Here is a 19,565-nt window from a genome sequence, read left to right on the forward strand (position 1 = left end):
AAACTTCTCCAATTTGAATACACACCCGGAGACGTAAAACCTAATTTTCAAAGTCATTTAATTTTCCCTACAGAGCAGTTGATATGTTAGACACAGCATACCTCAAAAGCCTATCCTGCAATATTAGCGGGCAGCCGTCCACTCTCTATCCATTGAAGCCATTTCTGCTTTTTACCAGCGACGATGGAACTGTATTTTTGTGGGACATGCGGCGTGTTCAGTGTGAAATAGGCTCCCAGAGCAAGGCTGTCACTTTGGAGGTGGTCCTGAGGTATGGAATTTAGGCTAGAGGAGGGTCGTCGTGCTAGGAGGGCCTTCGACAGCCCTAGGGAGCCACACTTACAGGGCCATTTTGGTCGAGGCCTCACAGCGCAGAGCAGCGTCCGCGGCGGCTCCTCCCGTGAGCCGGAGGCTGCGGCCGGCACGCCGGCTGCAGGGGGCGCGAGCGGGAGCCCGGCATCAGGCCCAGGCCCGAGGCCGCAGCGCAGACTTAGAAACCGCTGCCACGCGCCGCCGGGCGTAGGTCCGTAGGCCCCGCAGGCCGAGACCGCGGTTTTCCCAGCCCGACTGCCGTTGCCAAGGCGACCGCCGCCGAACGTTCCCGCGGCGAGCCCCGCCCCCTGTCCAATCGGACCGGCGCTCGCCGAAGCCCAGATTCTCTTTGTTCCGCAGCCATTTCAGGCCCGGGACAGGAGGCAGCGCCGCTTCGGCAGAGGGTCTGAACGCCGGAGGCCTCTGGGATGGTGTGGGACCGGGTAGGTGGCGTGAGGGTTCGCGGTCCCGGACTAGAGGGCGGGAGAGGAGGCAAGCTGTTGGGAAGCTCCTTGACGCGCCACGGGGAGAGACAGTGGACCCGCTGCCTTCCCGGTGTCAACCCGGCCGTTTGGAGCCCGGCGGCGGCGGCGCCGCGGTTCTGAGCCCAACAGCTGCGGCCCGGACGTCCTTCGGGATACGGATAAGGGGCGGGCGGCGGCTCCTCAGGTGTTTGAGGTCGGAGCCTGAAACCCGTTAGGGGCGCCAGGAAGAGGGTCGGTTCCCCGGGGAGCTTTTGCTCCCGACCATTAAACCGCGGCGTTTCAGGGCCCTGGGTGCCGCAGTCGCTGCCCCACAACAACTGCTTCCCGCCGGTTCTGGGCACAGTGGGGCGCCGCCCGGGATGCCTGGTCTTTGTCCCCGTCGGCCCCTCTGCCCGGGTGTCCCGGGTCAGCACACTCCATGGCCTCCACACTTAGCTGCCTGGTCGCTTTCTCCAGACGATTGTTCTCCCTTGGGGCCTCACGGCCTCACAGCATGTTTACGTAATTTTAATGTTTGTAACTGTGAGGGGTTTGCGTGGGTTTCTATTTTTTGTTTCTTGGGTTTTTTTTTTTTGTTTTTTGTTTTTTGCGCCTCTACCCTTTTGTACTTCACCCACGCGAACACGCAACAGGGAACTGCTACTGAAAAGCGGACCCGCTACCCCAATCAACCTGTTTTGGGAGTGGCCTTTTTCCTTTAAGAACAATTGCCAGTTATTTTTCCTGATTTTAAAAATCAGCTGGAGTTTGCAAGGATTGCTTATAGTTTAAGTCCGTTATCTTAACAATTACTAATCAATTCTGCCCTTCAGCAGTTAAAAATACAGAAATTTAAAGTTGGAAACTATCCGCAAATTGATTTTGACAATGAATGTATGAAGAGTGCTTTTTTTTTTTTTAACTTGAAAGATGTTTTTAAAGTACAAGTTGAATCTTGTAGTAGGTACTTGAATGTAAGGTTGTAAAATGGCTGTGCTGACATGCTTATTTTTAGGATAACAGAAGTTCTTTTTGCATCTTAAGTTTTCTTGTTTAATCACATCTTTCATAGTAGAATGATAAATGTTGTATGAGTGAATCAGGGGCGAATTCAGTTTTTTAGAAACATTCTGTTTTCCACTTTTACCCTGTCCTGCGCCCCGTTCTTCTTAGAGAATTGCTCTGCCAAGTTGAAAACTTGCAACTGCAAAAGAAAAATATGAGCTTGAAAGTGCAGATTTCTGTTTTACTTCCCAGCTTATGCAATACATAAATGCATAACAGTTTGGCAGTATGATGTTTACTTTACCTAATTTAATGCGAACCTAAAGAATTATTAGTGCTCCATTTTTTCCTAAAAAGGACCGCCACCAAATCAGCCTTGATGTGATTACATTGTCTTGTAAATATACAGGGAATTATTAAATTCCTTCCACTGAAATATCTATAAAACTATTTTTAAAGTAATCAAGCTTATTATCATTATATGTTGTGAGCAGAATAAGATCTTGGTAAAAATATATATGACGCTGGCTGTAAATATTTCCTTTATCAACACCTGTTATTGTATTCATTGTTTTTATGACTAGTTTTTCTTCTTTGTATTATGTTAAAGCCATCTCATAAACTCAATTTTTCTAAATACTGTAAAAGAACTGCATTGAAATATAAATGTGCTATGTTTAGAAGAATTGCTTGCATTTAACCATGTTGGATTCTGCAGATACTGTTTTTAAGAAAGGGAGTTTGGTTATAAAGGAAGCCAAGCCAAGTGACATATGTAATGCAATAAATTTATCAAATATAAACTGCAGAGAAGAACACGGCAGTAAGTGGGAGTTATTTTTATTGCCCAGGGTATAAATTATGAATATATTTTCCTGGAATTGATATTTGAGTACATATTGGTGCTGAAAAGATCTTATTCCTAAGAAATAGTTTGGTTTACCAACAAAAGGGTGACAAAGCTGAGAAAAGAAAATTGATTAACTGATGAAGTTTTTAAAAACAATGGAGAATAATACCACCTTGCAAAAGCATCAGAGACAGTTGAATCCCCCAAGTGTTGGAAATCTTTCTTAGTTCCATTCAGTTAGTGCTGTGGTAGATAATTGGTGTGTGTTGGCAGGTAAGAGGGGTCTCCTGGGTTGCAGGGGGTAAGAACTTTACAATGGAAGACAGATGTTTGCAAAGGTTATAACAGTAGATCTGTAATTACATGGATTGGTGTTAATGTGGTTTCTAGAAGCCAAGTGTGGTTGCTCCAAGATCCCCTTACTAGAGTTCTTTGAAGTACTGTCAGTAGGTGTAATAAGTGAGAATGTTAAAGAGTTCCAGAGTCTCAGTGGTTAAATGAGATCCCGGAACGGGAAATAGGAATGCAGCTGTGAATCTTTACAGGAATGGGGGCTACATATTATTAAAAAATGGCACCTGATGGCAGAGCCAGTGTTTGAACTCAGAACTGAAAAAAAGCTGAAAGAAATCTGATAGATGAAAGATCACAGGATTTGAATTGACATATGCCTTTTTAATGGTTAAAATTGTGAAACAAAGCAAGTCTTTTCAGTGTGGGATAGCAGTTAGGAACTCCAGAGCCAGACTTCCTTGGATTCAAACCTGGACACCTTCCATAATTAACTGTAACCTTGAGCAAAGTACTTAACCTCACTATGCCTCAATTTTCTCATCTTATGAAGATTAAATGAGTTAATAAGTTCTTTAGAACTGGGCCTGGCATATAGTAAATACTTAATAAGTAATAACACCTGTTATCATCATCGTCATGATCATTGACATTGGTATCTTAGAAAACAACCATGAAATAATAATCACTAATATCAGGACCAGGAGATAATTACTGTAAACCCTTTGATACATTTCCTTCCAATATTTTTTCTCAGCTTATTTGAGTTTTCCACAGTTGAGACTTGAATATGAGAATTTCTCATCCCTGCTTTTTTCACCTAGCACCATAAACATTCTCTCATGCTCTTAAATTATTTGGCATCATCTTTTTAAATGACTGCATGATATTTTTGTGAATTTCTCATAATTAAACATTTTGCTGTTGGACAGTAGGTTTCTTTTTGTTTGTTTGTTTGAAGTTATAAAAAACACTGCAGTGAACATCCTTGAATGTAAAACAATTTCTGTGATTTAGTTTATTTCTATAAGATTTACCAAGTTGAAAATGTTGGGTCAGAGTATACAAACATCCAGATCTCATGGTCCGTATTGTAAAAGTGCTTTTATTTAACAGAATTTAATAATGGACTTAAATTGAGAAGCACAGTATTTATTGCCCTTATTACTTGAGACGGGAGGGAAGAGAAAGTGAATTAACTTTTTTTTTTGTACACTAGACCTCATTTGTAGGCATTAAGCATACATTGTTACTTTTATGTATATTATGCTCATTATCATAGCCCTGTCTTACTTTATAGGGTTACCTTATAGGTTACTTTATAGGAAGTTACTTCTATTTTACTGATTGGAGAACTGAAGTATAGATAGGCTAAGTACTTTGCCCAAGAACTCAAGAGTGTTCAAGGATAGATTTGAACCTAGATTTGCCTGATTATAAAACTTAAAAAAAAAGAAAAAGAAAGAAAGAAAAAAGGGAGTTCCCACGTTAAGGATCTGGCATTATCCCTGTGGTGGATGGGTTTGCTCCCCAGCCGGGCACAGTGGGTTAAGGAACCAGCATCTTCAACAGCTATGGTGTAGGTTGCAACTGTGGCTGGGATTCAGTCTCTGACCCAGGAACTTCCATGTGCCATGGGTGTGGCCAAAAAACAAACAAAAACTCATACTCTTTTGTTCCTAAACTTTTTTTTCCTTAGTCTTTTTGTCTTTTCTAGGGCCGCACCCGCAGCATATGGAGGTTCCCAGGCTAGGGGGCTAATCGGAGCTGTAGCCGCTGGCCTACTCCACAGCCACAGCAACGCCAGATCCAAGCCAGGTCAGTGACCAATACCGCAGCTCACACAACGCTGGATCCTTAACCCACTGAGTGAGGCCAGGGACCTACACCACAACCTCATGGTTCCTAGTCTGATTCGTTCACCGCTGAGCTACGACGGGAACTCCCTGTTTGAAAAGTTTTATGTGGTAGACATATTCAGAATCTTATAATGTATACCTTAATCAATAACAAAATCTTATGAGTCTTATAATTCACTATAGCAGTGAATCTGTTAACGGTAGTTCATAGACCACATTATTAAGATAGTGAAACTGAGCTGGAAGTAATGAATGAGTAAATTACAAAGTTAAGCCAGAGTTTAACTGTCCACGTATATTTTTAAAAGGGGAAAAAAAGAAAAAAAAAAAGAACCCTCCTTACCTGGATGAAATGTAATTGGTAATGAATATATAAAGCTGGTTTCTAAAATGATTACAGCAAGTGTTTGTGGGAGAAACACTCTTAGTAATGACCTCAACACAAATAGAGGAGAAAAAAACAAATCCATCAAATTTGGGTGTAAGAGAAGTGACAAAGGCTCATTAAATAACTAAATTGAAAACTATGTTTAGTGAAATCCCTGGCAAAGAAAAATAAAGTCTTAATAGAAAAATAAGAAGGAAAAAAAATTGAGGTGTTCTAGTTAAGGAGACTACCAACAGGTGTGTGAGATAAATTTTATACCAAAAACTAAAGCCCCCCCAAAAAAAAATTAAGTTGCGTTTTATAATTGACTTTGAAGCATTCTGAAGCCATTAGTAAAAGTATTATCAGTGAAGTCCCTGAATCCTCAGATGCAAGAGTGTCTTACCATAGAAGAAAAGACCCAGAAAGATGAAGATTCCGTTACTTTTGTTTTTACTAGGGAACAAATTAGGAGAGAGAAATACTTTAGCAAATTGTGAACACTGCAAATAAATGATTAGGGAATGGTGGTATCCACCAAAATTGTGAATAAATGAATATAAAACATTGGTCATTATACTGGCATTAGAAATAATGTTTTTGAAAAATAACGAAGTGTAAAAAATGAAAATGTAGTTTATTTTAGCAAGAACATAGGAAAATGATGAGAATGATGGCAAATTATGAAGGACTTCGTGTGCTGTTTATTCATTCAGTAAGCATTTTAGTGCTGAGATTGTCCCTTCAAGAGATTTAGGTATCAGGGTAGAGAGAGATTTGTAAACAAAAGAGTGCAGTGAAGTGTAGGTACAGTTTTTATGATATAAATCTGAGAAGACACCCAGGAGGACTAGAATAGTAGTAGATTCTGTAAGAGTGGGAGAAATGGCTTGGGCATTTAGGAGGAGTAGGAACAATACTTCAGAGAGTGTCAGCTAAGATAAAGACCTACTGTGTTCTTGAAACTGAGAAGGTTAGGAGCCCTAAAAAGCATAGAGAAGGAGTTCACAAATTATTTCTGTGAAGGACCCTACAGTTAGTATTTCTGTTTTATAGACCAAACCAACTCAGCCATTGTAGTACAAAAGCAGTCATAAACAATGTGGAAACATAGGTATGACCAGATTTGATCTGTGGGCTTCTAAGTAGAGAATCTCTAGTATGTAGTGGAAGGATTTCAGTAAGAGATACCTACTAAGCTTTGTGTTGCCCGAGCATGAGCCACCTAATATTGTGTTTTTGTTTGTTTGTTCTTATGGCCACACTTGAGACATATGGAAGGAAGTTCCCAGGCCAAGGATTGAATCTAAGCTGCAACCTGCATCACAGCTGTGACACTACTGGATCCTTAACCCACTGCGCTGGGCCAAGGATTGAGTCTGTGCCTCTGCACCAACCTGAGCTACTGAAGTCACTGTGCCATAGCAGGAACTCCCACTGTGCCACAGCAGAAACTCCAAGCCATTGAAAGATTTGAAACAAGAAATTTGCAATGTTGATTTGTGTGAATCATTAAGAGCAGAATCAAATAGAAAAATAGGTATTTTTAGGTGTTATAAACTAATAAGAGAACTCTGTTTCTTAAATGAGCAAATTCACAGAAGAGGAAATAACAGCTAGCCAATAAACATGATAATGCTTAGCCCCACCAACAGGGAAATGCAAAAGTAAAAAAATGAATTGTTTTTTTTTTACCCATCACATTGGCAAAAATGATAAATATTTGCTAGTGTATATTGATAAGGTTGTAGAAAAACTCAAACATCAAATAAATCAGTACAGCCATTTTAAAGTAAAAACATTTTTGATGTAAGCAGTTGGTTTCTTAGAGAAACATGGGTATATCAGGAATCATATGTGCTTGAGGATATCTTTTTCAGTAGCCACAGAACCTCCAGACCACCTTTCATCTCCTAATCATAAAAGGGTCTATATTTATCTCCTCTTAATTTGAAATCTCTTCTCAACTCTTCATATTCTTCTACTGTGCCCTCTGGAATTTACAGTTCATCATCCATAAATCCAGTCTTAACCTAGCTGCTGTTCTTCTTCGCTTTTCCCTAAAAATCCTCAGTTTGGGGTTGTGTCATCAGATTATGTAACTACGAGCCTTCATGATTGCTAGCAGCCGCTAACTTTCAGGTCATTCCTCCTCATTTCTCAATTATTTTAGTTCCAGGCTTGTTGCCCCTCTCTGTACTAGCATCTCAGTTTTTATATTGAAATTAAAAAGAATAGGCGTGGTCTTTGCTCCAGTGTTCTTCCCATCTACTCTGTCTTATCTTACTCACTTCCAATGTTGTAACCTCTTGCACTGTTAGTAAATGCAATCCCTCTATGGCTGCCATCTCATGTGTTCTTCTCTGTGACCACGCTTCCTGTTTTAGTAGTTCTCTCCCTCTAGTTAGTATCTCAGCCCCAACCTTCTCTTGACCCCAGTGGAATCACCAATTCATTGATCCTATTACTCTTTCCGCTACTCACTCCCCAGATGTTTTTGCTTCCTTTCCTACAGTTTAAATTCCGTGTTAACCCACTCCTTTGGATAGCTCCACCGCTTTTTGTGTAGTAGAATGACACTCTGGTTAAAATCAGCTCTGCACTTTCTTTGTACGTGCTCCTATGTACCTTAGTGTGGCTGAAAGAAAACACGCAACCACACATGACCACATACCTCACGTGAGTTGTTAATGCTGACTGTTGATTGTACTGTATTTTCCTAGTCTGTTCACTTTCCTACTTTCCTCAATAACTGTTTCATATCTTCTTCAAACTTCCAATATGTCTTTTCCTATTCTCACTTTCAGTTCATGCCCTTGCTTCCTGTTTTGTTAAGAAAACTGAAGCAATCAGAAAACTTCCACACATTCCCATCGCCCCACACACCGACCAGCATCTGTGTCATTACATGCTATCTTTCTACTTGTTACCGTAGATGAGCTGTTTTATACTCTTGTGTCTGCTTTTGTACTGGATCCCATCCTTTCTTCTATCATCTGCTCAAGGACATAGCTTCAGCTTCTGTCCTTCCACATCTTTTTTTTTTATTGGATTATTTCTTTCAGCAAACAGATAAGCTGTTATTTCTCTCATCTTAAAAAAAATAAATAAAAGGGAGTTTCCATTTGTGGCTCAGCGGTTACGAACCCAACTAATATCCATGAGGATGCTGGTTTGATCCATGACCCCACTCAGTGGGTTAAGGATCCGGCATTGCTGTGAGCTGTGGTGCAGGCTAGCAGCTACAGCTCGGAATCGACCCCTAGCTTGGGAACTTCGATGTGCCATGACAGCAACACTTGGCAGAGCTGTTTCTCTTACTATTGAAACACGTTCTTCTTTGCTTTGCAGAATACCTAACCTCCTCCCTCAGTGCTGGCTCATTCAAATTCTCCTTTGCCTTTCTCTCACAGACCTCTTGTTGGAAAGCCCCAGGGCTCAGTCCTTGTTCTTGTTTTTTGTTTTTCGAGTCTGTGCTCACATTGTTGATAATCTCCTTCAGTCTCATGGCTTTAAAAAATGCCATCTAAATGCTAGCAATGCCCAAATTTAAACCTCTACTTTCTCTCCCTCATTCTTACTATGTTCAGCTGTCTATTCAGCATCTACCTAAATGTCTAATAATAGACCTCAAACTTAGCTCATCCAAAACTGAACTCCTAAGCTTCCTGGCCAGTACCTGCTCCACCCATAGATTTCTCCATTTCAGTCTGTCAGTGGCAACTCCATCCTCCAAGTACCTCGGCTAAAAAATACTGGAATTGCTTTGCTTTTTCTTTTTATTTATTTATTTATTTATTTTTTTTATTTTCCCACTGTACAGCAAGGGGGTCAGGTTATCCTTACATGTATACATTACAATTACAGTTTTTCCCCCACCCTTTCTTCTGTTGCAACATGAGTATCTAGACATAGTTCTCAATGCTATTCAGCAGGATCTCCTTGCTTTTTCTTTAAATCTTGATTTTGTTTTTTCTTTAAATCTTTAAATCCATTAAAGACTATCATTAAATTCATTCCTTCAGGACAACTTGTCTTTCTATATCATCAAAATACATCCAGAATCTTACCATGCTTCACCCTCTCCACTACCACCACCCTGGTCTAAGCCACTACCATCATATCTCTTTGGATTGCTTGAATAGGTTATTACCTGTTCTCCCTGTTGTATTCTGTCCCATCCCAGCAGTCTTCCTGCGCTGTGGTCGTCAGAGCAAACCTTTTACAGCTTAAGATAGTCCCTGTCACTTCTATATCCAAAGCTCCCCCTTTCATTCAGAGAAAATCTAGTTCTTAGAATAGTTTAAAGAGCTCTGCATAATCTGCCCAACCCATTCCTCTTTCTCCTTACCTCCCTGACCTCATTCCCTACTACCACTCTCCCTCCTTGCTCACTGGCCTTACCTCGAGGTTTTTGCTCAGATCTCACATTCTCTAAACACCCTGTTTAATACTGCATCTTGCCCCTTCCATCCCCCTTACCCTGGATTCCTTTTCACTTTGTACATAACACATACCACCATCTATCTGTCTAGCACACTGTATCAGGGGGCAGCAAGCTAGAGCTCCATTGTTCTGTGACCCATTTTTGTACAGTCTGTGAGCTAAGAACGTTTTTTAAGGGTTGTAAAACAAAAAACAAAGAATATACAACAGATGTCTTCTTAGTATTTGGCCTGAATGTGGTCTGCAAAGTCCAGAATTATTTGTCTGGGCCCTTGCCGAGAGAATAGCATTAAATATTCTGTTTGTTGTCTTTCTCCTCCCACAAGAATGTAAGCTCCACGAGGTCAAAAATCATTGTTTTATTGTTCTGTATGCAGCAACTAGAACAGTGTCAAGAATATAGTAGATACTCCATAAATATTTGTTCAATGAATGAATTGCTTATAATAGTGTAAATTTATAAGTTGTGTTTATCAGTAAACTGTACTGCAGTTAGTGATCTAATAGAGCCATATATAATGAGTAGGAAAGTTAAGGCTTATTTTGAATGACTTCTTACGGAATGGAAATAAAACCGTTTTGACAGAAACATGTTTTTAAATGCACAATAAACAGCTCTATAAGGATACACATCAAGTGAATATTTGGAGGAGGTCAGGATTAGGAGAGATACTTGAAGGAAGCATGAATTTTCATCTGTATTTACTTTTTAATATAATGAGAAGCAATAACGTTAATTTTTCATTTAAAGATTCTGTTAATGTAGAGAAGGGGGAAAATAGGTAGTAACTAAAGCAATGAGAAGAAGTAGAGACTAATGGAGTGGAGAGAGAGGAAAGAGAACATTGCCTTTTTTAAAGGTCATATTTGGCCAGCAGTCTGAATGAGGAAGAGTAGGCAGCATGAGTATTTGAGGAAAGAACAAGCAAAAGTAAGACTCTAGAGTAGGAAAAAGTGTAAATCATCAGGGAACTGCAAGAAAACCAATGTGGAACAGTGGAAAAAGAGGACAGAGTCTGCTAGGAGATTAGTTGGCAGAGATAGACAGGAGCCCACATGAGGTACGATTTTGTAGGCTATGGTAAGAGTAAGAGGTTGTACTTTTATGTGTGTCGAGAAATTATTGGAAGGTTTTAATGGGGAGAAGACATGATTTAATTGCAGTTTTAACTTGATCATTTTTGCTGCTTTGTCTTTGTTCTAGTGGCATTTAGTGGTAATAGATAGCAGGAGGAGGAACGGATTTGAGTGGGGTGGGCAAAAGAAGCAAAAGTTCTGTTTTAGCCAGCCAAGTGTGAGATACCCATTTAGCAAACAAGTGAATATGTCTTAGAAAACGTTGGGGGAGTTCGCTTCGTGGCTTAGTGGTTAATTAACCCAACTAAGATCCATGAGGATGTGGGTTCATTCCCTGGTCTCCCTCATTGGGTTAAGGATCTGGCATTCCCATGAACTGTAGTGTAGGCCACAGACAAGGCTTGGATCCTGCATTGCTGTGGCTGTAGTCTAGGCCTGCGGCTGCAGCTCCAATTCCACCCCTAGCCTGGGAACTTCCATATGCTGTGGGTGCGGCCCTAAAAAGCGCGCGCGCGCACACACACACACACACACACACACACACACACACACACACACACACACACACAAGTTGGATACTCGAGTCTGGAACTCAGAGAGCTATTCAGTGGCACAAACTGGATGAGATTATGTAGACTGAGAAAGGTGCCTAGGATATTTAGGGATGGGGGAGCCAGCAAGGGAGACTGAAAAAGAGCAGCCAGTGAAATAAAAGGAAAACCAGGGAGATATGATGGCACAGGCTGAGGTGAAAAAGCCATTGCCTGTTTTCAGCAGTGTGGAGAAGTTAAGATGAGGCCAAGAGGAAATCATTGGGTTTGGCAGCAAGAAAATCTCAGTCTCAGTGGAGTGGAGTGGAGAGGGGGAGATGTTGACTGTATACAACTTTCGAGATGTTTCTGTGAATGAAAGGGAGTGGAGAAATTGAGTAGTAGTGGAGGATAAACAGAGTCAAAGCTGGTTTTTTAAGGTATTTTAAAATAATTTTAAACAGAGAAAAGCTGTGAGAATAATTGAGAAAATTCCCATATACACTTTATATGGATCCACCGATTTTTAACATTTTACCACATTCTCCCCGCCGTATAATTACTATTTTTTGATCATTTGAGAGTAGATTGCATATATCTTGTCCCTTCATAGCTATGTATATCTTAAAAGCCAGGATTTTTTTTTTCCTGAAACTACATATAGTTACCAAATTCAGAGAATTTAGTTTTTTACAATCACTATTACAGTTTTCTCACTTGTCCCAGTAACATCCTTTATAAATTTTTTTCTTCCAGTACGGGATCCAGTCTAGGATTTTGTATTACTTTTCGTTGTTGTCATCTTTTTTAGACAAAGAGAAGTATATTTATTGAGACTGCCATTTAATCCTTTCAACGACCCCATGAGATAGATATACTATTAATTATCTCACTTTATAGATAGATCATAGGCTAATTATTCTCTCTATGACTAATAAGTGACAGAGCAAGGACTCAAAGTAAAGCCAAGGAACTCCAGGGTTTGTACTCTTAAGCGCTGTTCGACAGTGCCTCCCATGTATTTCATGGAAACATCTGAAATTCCTTATTTGAAATGGGTAAATATATACATCTGAGGCAGTGATTCTTATATTAAAAGGATAATTTTAAATTTCTATATATGGATTATAATTCTTTGTTTATGGTGGATCAGAGTGTAATAGTCACCTTGATGAGTGTTAGGATAGAATGAAGAACAAGAAAAGTGAAGATATTTAAACTTTATATGTAAAATTTACCAGACTTAGACATAAATGATATGTTTTCGGAGTTACTGGTGCTGAACTTTTAAAAAGGTAAAATAAAGTACTTGGGTTAATTATTTTTTAGTAAAGTTTAGTTGGCATTATATGGTCATGGACTAAAGAGTCCTGATCTGTTTCAAGAAGAGTTTGTTTCATCTCATAAAATACTACTTGTCAAACCTTTAGAAGAAAATACTAAGAGATTTAATTTAGGAAAAAAGGGCATTAAACAATGAATCGTTGAAACTACAAGTGCTCCAGAGCAAGAATTGGAATGTTGCATTGGAATTTTAGTTCAATAATATTTTACACAGTTTTCTGTTACATAATTTTGGGAAGATAATGGGTAAAGACTACGACAAACATTTTTTTGTGTGTAACATTTTCAACTAATTTTCAACTAAAGATTGTTCTTACTATTGAATGTGACTTTTATAAGAAATGACTAAGCCTGGCATAGTACTGTGCCCTTTCATAGGAGCCCAAGTATTTGCTGAAAGAATCAAATGGTATGAAACTCTCACTCAGGTAGTTTACGTAGTCCCAGAACTATACTTGAACAATTGAGTTGAGTACAAGTTTCTCTGAAGGCTTGGAGAATTTCAGTAGCATGTGTAAACAAAAGTAAGGCTGGCTTGTGTATGTAGAATATGGCCAGTCTCATCACTGACTAAAAGTTTTACTTCTAGAAGGTGAAAGGAACATGGCCTGTAGTTGCTTTATAAATTGGGAACCAAATGAGTGTAAATGATTTGGAAAGGATTCTCCATCCAGTTCTTCGTGCAGAGAAGAGCTGAGACAAGAGCCCCAGATGTCTGACACCCCTTTTTTCCTGGTGTTATTTGGCTTGTCACGGCACAGAAGACTGTGGTAGGAGGCTGTTTGTCGTAAAGCCCCATGAAGTTACACTGGCTGAGGGATTTAAGTGTCTGTGTCACCTTTTGAAATATCCTTCCCTCCCCTGCCACCACCCCCACCATAGGCCAAGGATGAAACAATGGAGAAACTGTACAGGTAGGAGATTTTTCTGGAGTCTTGTCTTAGTGTGAAAAATGTAAGTTCAGAATCAAGAGAGTGCAATAGTAGTTTAGGCTTTAATGTAGAAATTTGATGGGGAAGCTTAAGAACCAATAGAAAAATAAAAAGCTGAGGCATAAAAAGGAAAAGGCTTTAATAAAAACCCTAGCTTTTTTTTAACCTTACATCCTAGTGGGCTAGAGGCTTTTTTGTTGGTGTTGTACTTGCTGATCAGGTACATAGCAGGAATTTTTTATTTGTATAGCAGAATCTACACATTCACACTCCAATGAGATTCTAGTAGAGTTTAAATTGCTCAGCAACGGACAAAATTGTGATTTCAGATAAAATTATCATTTGGGAATCATCATTTGTTTAAAAAAGACAAACTCCTGTACATCTCAAATGCTTTTAAGTCAAATTCATTAAATACCTAGCCACATATTGAATCGTTGACTTTTTCTCCTTTTTTAAAATTAATTTTATTACGTTTATATGTGTACAGCAATCGTCACAACCAAATTTTACATCATTTCTATCCCAAACCCTCATTGCATCCTCCCACCGCCTAACCTGTCTCAATTGGAAACCATATTTTTCAAAGTCTGTGAGTCAGTATCTGTTCTGCAAAGAAGTTCATTGTGGAATCTTAGGAATTTCCTAGTTCATCCCTCTCTTTCCAGACTTTTATTGTATTTGGAGTTTCCAGCTATATAATCCAGTACATACAAATGCCAAGTAATTGTTGGCTTATTGATTTAATTTCTGGAGTTTCTTCCTTCTAGAATATGCATGTTACTCCTATAAGAATGTGTAATGAAGACTGACTGACTGGAGACTATATTTTATTAACTACTAGACATTAGTGGCTGTATGGCTTTTTTTTCTTAAAATTGAAATATTATGTGACTTAAGACAAAGATTTTGCTTTCTGTTTCCCCAGTCCTACTCCATGAAAATGACTTAGGAAAAATTTGTTTCATAATAAATGAATTTATTTTTCTAAGAATCAGTTTAGTATAATAGAAATAATGTGTAATTTTGAGGCAGTTTGTTAGACTCCTGTGGCTACCAGTTATACATATATGATCATGGATGACGTCTAACTCAAACTTAATAGACACAGAGCTATACCATTAGTGTCAAGTTATGGTAATTTATAAGCATATTTTTTCCCACCCCATCTTAGTTATTATTACATTAACTTCTTTAGGAAGAGAAATAGGTTAAGAAGAATCTATTGAAGATTCTGATATAATTTTTTTATCTTAAATGAACAGTTTTCATTTACTGTTTTCCAAAGATCTTAACTTTAAATTACTTAAATGGTTTATGATTTATTTTAAGAGAGTGGAATAGTATATGATACAAATAACTAGTAAAATGAAAAGTACTGTAACTCCAACCTTTTAAAGTTCAGCGTATGCTAAATGACAAATTTAACTTGTGATGTTCATTTATTTCTGCAGTCAAAAATGTCTTATTCATTAGTAAGTAATTTTTGCTGAAAATATTTATTGTTATTATTGAGGGAATCAATAGAACTTACTAGTACAGAAGTCTCCAGAACTTATAGGAGAATAGACCCTCTTTTCTAAGCTAAAATTCATTTTAATTTGCTTTTGGCTTTTACATTTTTGTTGGATTTCTATCTTAAAGTTAATTATAGTTTAATTATACTGTTGATTTTTTTTCTTAAATGCTACTTCCAAAATATGCTTTGATGTTTTGAAAAATTAGGAAATTGATAGGAGATGCTTGCAATATTTTTATATTAAAAATTTTGGTATTTTAAATTTTGTGATAGTCTTACTATTTCTGTGTATCTTCAAATGTCTTAATGTTAATATGTTATTATAGCATTATTAAAGATTATTTCCATACATATAAGGTATTAACACCATAATAAACTAATCGCAAGTGTAGAATCTATAAATAATTCCCATTATATAATGAACAGTAAAACCTCTGTTCTAATTTTCAGGATGGCCTTTCTCTGAGGCTAGGTCTCTGGGATCATAAAACAATTTTTAATTCTATATTCTTAATCCTGAACAGTTTTCATTTACTATTTTATCGTGTAATCTTTTTGTACAGTTCTTTTGCTTTCTAAAAGTTGAATCTTTTTTTTTCCCCTTACTATAGTTACTTTTATTTCAATACTATCTTCATACCATTGTCTACCCATTTTTTTATTACTCAATGAATTTTATTATATTTATTGTTGTACAACAATCATCATAACCAAATTTTATAGCATTTCCATCCCATATCCTCATTGCATCCTCCCACCCTGCAGCCTGTCTCATTTGGAAACCGTAAGTTTTTCAAGGTTTGTGAGTCAGTATCTGTTCTGCAAAGAAGTTCATTGTGTCCTTTTCTTAGATTCCACATGTAAGTGATAGCATTTGATGTCAGTCTCTCATTGTTTGACTGACTTCATTTAGCATGTTAATTTATAGGTCCATCCATGTTGCTGCAAATGCCTTTCTTTCTTTCCTTTTAATGGCTGAGTAATATTCCAGTGTGTATATGTACCACATCTTCTTCATCCACTCCTCTGTTGATGGACATTTAGGTTGTTTCTGTGTCTTGGCTGTTGTATATAGTGCTGCAATGAACATTGGAATACATGAGTCTTTTCGAGTCATGGTTTTCTGTGGATGGATGCCCAGGAGTGGGATTGTTGGATCAAATGGTAATTCTATTTTTAGTTTTCTGTGAATCTCCATACTGTTTTCCACAGTGGTTGCACCAATTTACATTCCCACCAACAGTGTAGTAGCATTCCCTTTTCTCCACACCCTTCCCAGCACTTCTTGTTTGTGTCTACCCATTTTAATGACATAATCTGGGAAAAGGTTGTTGCAAATGCATCACTTTTCCATAACTAAAACTTAACCACTTAAGTACCATAACTTTTAAGCATTTTTTACTAAAACCTTGCTAAACTATTTTTTTTTACACCTTCTTAAAAAGCAGAAGGGTAAATTTAAGCTTGTTGACAATTCTTCATCATTGTGAGTAGCAAGCATCAAACCATAGTGTGGGTATATTTTCTGCAATCTTTTGCCCTGCCTTATTTTGACTTCATACAGTTACTGTTGGAGGTTTTTATTATTTATTTTCAATATAAAGATAACCACAATACTGAAAAGTTTTTAAGTAGAAAAGAAGTACCCATAATCTTAGCATCCTAATACACTGCTGGCTTTCCATTGTTTCCTTCCAGTCTTAATCACTTAATAATTGTCTTTTTCTTATACATGCTTTTTATGTATTTGTACTTGTTCTCCACATACAACTTTTTATCATTTGTTTCACTTTCTAATCATACATTTTGCATGTCACTAGAAAAATTAACAGTCTTCTTCAGTTTAATGTTGTATTATCTACCCATATACTTATTATTGTATTAGAAATAATCCTGGGATAAAATCTTTGAGAATAACACTTTCTTTTCTGTAATTAGGATTCTTAGGATGCAGTCTCAGAAGTGTGGTTATGAGGACAGAGTTTAAAAATGGATATGGCTCTTGATATAGATTGCTGAGTTGATTTCCAGTAGGTTGTATTAGTTTACATTAACATCAGTAATTTGTTAGAGTTGATTCATCATATCTTCAGCAGCATGAGATACTATTGTTATAAAGTTATCTTTGCTAATTAGTCTAAAAACATTACTTCATTATTACATTTATTGATTACTAGTAAGTTTCAGCATTTTCCCATGTTTGTTTACTGTTGTATTCCTTATGATTTTTTCTTTCATGTGTTATCTATTGGTTTTAAACTAGTGTTTCACTTAAGTAAAGTTATTAATATGTACAGTTGTCCCCCAGTATCTGCGGGGTGGTTGGTTCCAGAACCATGGATACCAAAATGCAGAATGCTTAGGTCTCTTTTATCAAATGGTACAGTTGGCCTTCCACATTTGGCATAGGAAACCTGGCAATAGGGAGGGCCAACTGTATTACTCTCTTGTTGGATCCTCTAACTTTGTATTGCTGAAATATACTAGAAGCTCACTTGTATTTGTTCAAATTAAGCATGTGCTTATCCACTGTATTTGTAAATAGTGGTACTTCCTAGAAACAGTGAAAGATGAAGGGCTTTTGAGATGTGGACTGAGTCTTGGGAAACAAGTATTACCTAAGAGTTGGCTTCATAGGGAGGATAAATTGCTGCTCTTCCTACATATCCAACTGGTGTAAATGTTAATAAAATGAATGTTGTGAGGTATTTTTTCTCTTGGTGGCAGCAGGGGCATAGATGGCCAGTGCTCAGACCCAAAGTAGTATAACTTGGAAAGGCAAGAGAAGGGAGAGGCAGGATGGAAGGAGATAGGCAAGGAATTCTATTGTCTGTAAAGAGGGATGTACACCTGAACTGACATCTGGCTTTGTTCTTGGTTTTCTCTGTTCTTCCTACTCAGGTTGCCCTTTACCCATCTAGATATGTTTATTATACTCAATGCTTCTCAGAAACTTCCATGCCAGCTCTCAGATTTACTCCGGTGTTCAGTCTAAAGAAACTGATTTACGTGGTAGTCATCAGCTTTCACTGTACCAACCCTGTAGGTCCTGGAGAACTTGCCTAAAAAGTTCAGTTCCGGAGTTCCTGTCATGGCTTAGTAGAAATGAATCTGACTAGTATACATGAGGATGCAGGTTCGATCTCTGGCCTTGCTCGGTGGGTTGGGGATCTGGCACTGCCATGGGCTGTGGTGTAGATCACAGACGTGGCTCAGATCTGGCATTGCTATGGCTGTGGTGTAGATCACAGACGTGGCTCAGATCTGGCATTGCTATGGCTGTGGTGTAGTCTGTCAGCTGTAGCTATGATTCGACTTCTAGCCTGGGGATCTCCATGTGCCATGAGTGCTGCTCTAAAAAGACAAAAAAAAAAAAAAAAAAAAATTCAGTTCCTTTCACTTAAAGCAAATAAACTTTGGAGTTCCCATTGTGGCTCAGTGGGTTACAAACCTGACTAGTATCCATGAGGATGCAGGTTCAGTCCCTGGCCTCACTTGGTGAGTTAAGGATCCGACATGGCGATGAGCATTGGTGTAAGTTGCAGACATGGCTTGGATCCTGCATTGCTGTGGCTGTGGTGTAGGCTGGCAGCTGCAGCTCTGATTCGACCCCTAGCCCAGGAACTTCCATATACCGAAGGTGTGGCCCCCAAAAAAGCAAAAAAAAAAAAAAAAAGCAAGTAAACTTAGGTAATTGTTATATTATTTATATATTATAATTATATATGTAATTATATATAAGTATATATTATAAATATTTTTATGTAACAAATTATATATATAATTATGTGATTGTGTATTTAAACATTTGCTATTTCTATTTTGATTAATCTTTTTTGGTTCCACGGTAGAAAAACTAATTCATATTGTCTTAAGAGAAAGGACAAGCGGAGTTCCTGTCGTGGCTCAGTGGAAATAAATCTGACTAGAATCCATGAGAATGTAGGTTTGATCCCTGGCCTCAGTGGGTTCAGGATCCAGCATTGCTGTGAGCTGTGGTGTAGGTCTTAGATGCAGCTTGGATCTGGCATTGCTGTGGCATAGGGTGTTGGCTACAGCTCCGGTTCAACCCCTAGCCTGGGAACTTCCTTATGCTGCAGGTGCTGCTCTAAAAAGACAGAAAATAAAAATAAAAAATAAAAAACGAGACAGAGAGAGAGAAAGGAGAAGGTTTTTTTAAGCCATTTGTGAAAATAGAAAGCCAGCTGGAAGCAAGGCGGCTTTCAGAAGCAGATACTCTGACTCTGGTGGACCATGTAATCTTGCTTCTCTGTGCTGGTCTTTTCTCCTCTACATTTCTGCCCCTTTATGGTTTTGTCTTGCATGTGGACTCTAATGATGGCCACGTGCCTACCACATTATGACCTTTTAGTCTCTGCTTTGAGAATTGTCAAATGGTAAATGATCCTAGTACTTCTTGTTTATATTTCTGAGAAAGGAAATCCAATTGACTTAGCTCATCTTTGGGGACCAGGATTCATCACATGGACAGTTGGGTACCCAATCTTGGTCTAATCAGTTGTGTTTAGGAAATGAGATCATGAAATAGCAACCTTACCATTATATCTA

The 19,565-nt window shown here is 38.4% G+C and overlaps 2 protein-coding genes across 4 annotated transcripts in view; one reads left to right on the plus strand and one right to left on the minus strand.

Annotated features, from left to right (window-relative positions):
• ZNF366 (zinc finger protein 366) overlaps nucleotides 1–583 on the minus strand; it is a 404,477-nt gene extending 403,894 nt beyond the window's left edge. Inside the window, exon 1 of the mRNA XM_085002432.1 lies at nucleotides 102–583. The gene's annotated coding sequence lies outside the window, so the exon portion shown is untranslated. The remainder of the gene's footprint in view (nucleotides 1–101) is intronic.
• Nucleotides 584–679: 96 nt separating this feature from the next.
• The window catches only part of TNPO1 (transportin 1), a 102,876-nt gene continuing 83,990 nt past the window's right edge, over nucleotides 680–19,565 (plus strand). For all 3 annotated transcript variants that reach the window (XR_014831497.1, XM_085002424.1, XM_021076714.2), the window contains exon 1: nucleotides 680–755. Coding sequence is in view for 1 of the 3 variants with exons in the window: in XM_021076714.2 (XP_020932373.2) it covers nucleotides 741–755 (15 nt within the window). In the remaining 2 variants the exon portion in view is untranslated. The remainder of the gene's footprint in view (nucleotides 756–19,565) is intronic.

This window comes from Sus scrofa, chromosome 16 (genome assembly GCF_054392235.1).
Source record: "Sus scrofa isolate SSC_HxYL_T2T_F1_AM1 chromosome 16, Sscrofa_HxYL_maternal_Yorkshire_Landrace_v2.0, whole genome shotgun sequence".
NCBI classification, from domain to species: domain Eukaryota; kingdom Metazoa; phylum Chordata; class Mammalia; order Artiodactyla; family Suidae; genus Sus; species Sus scrofa.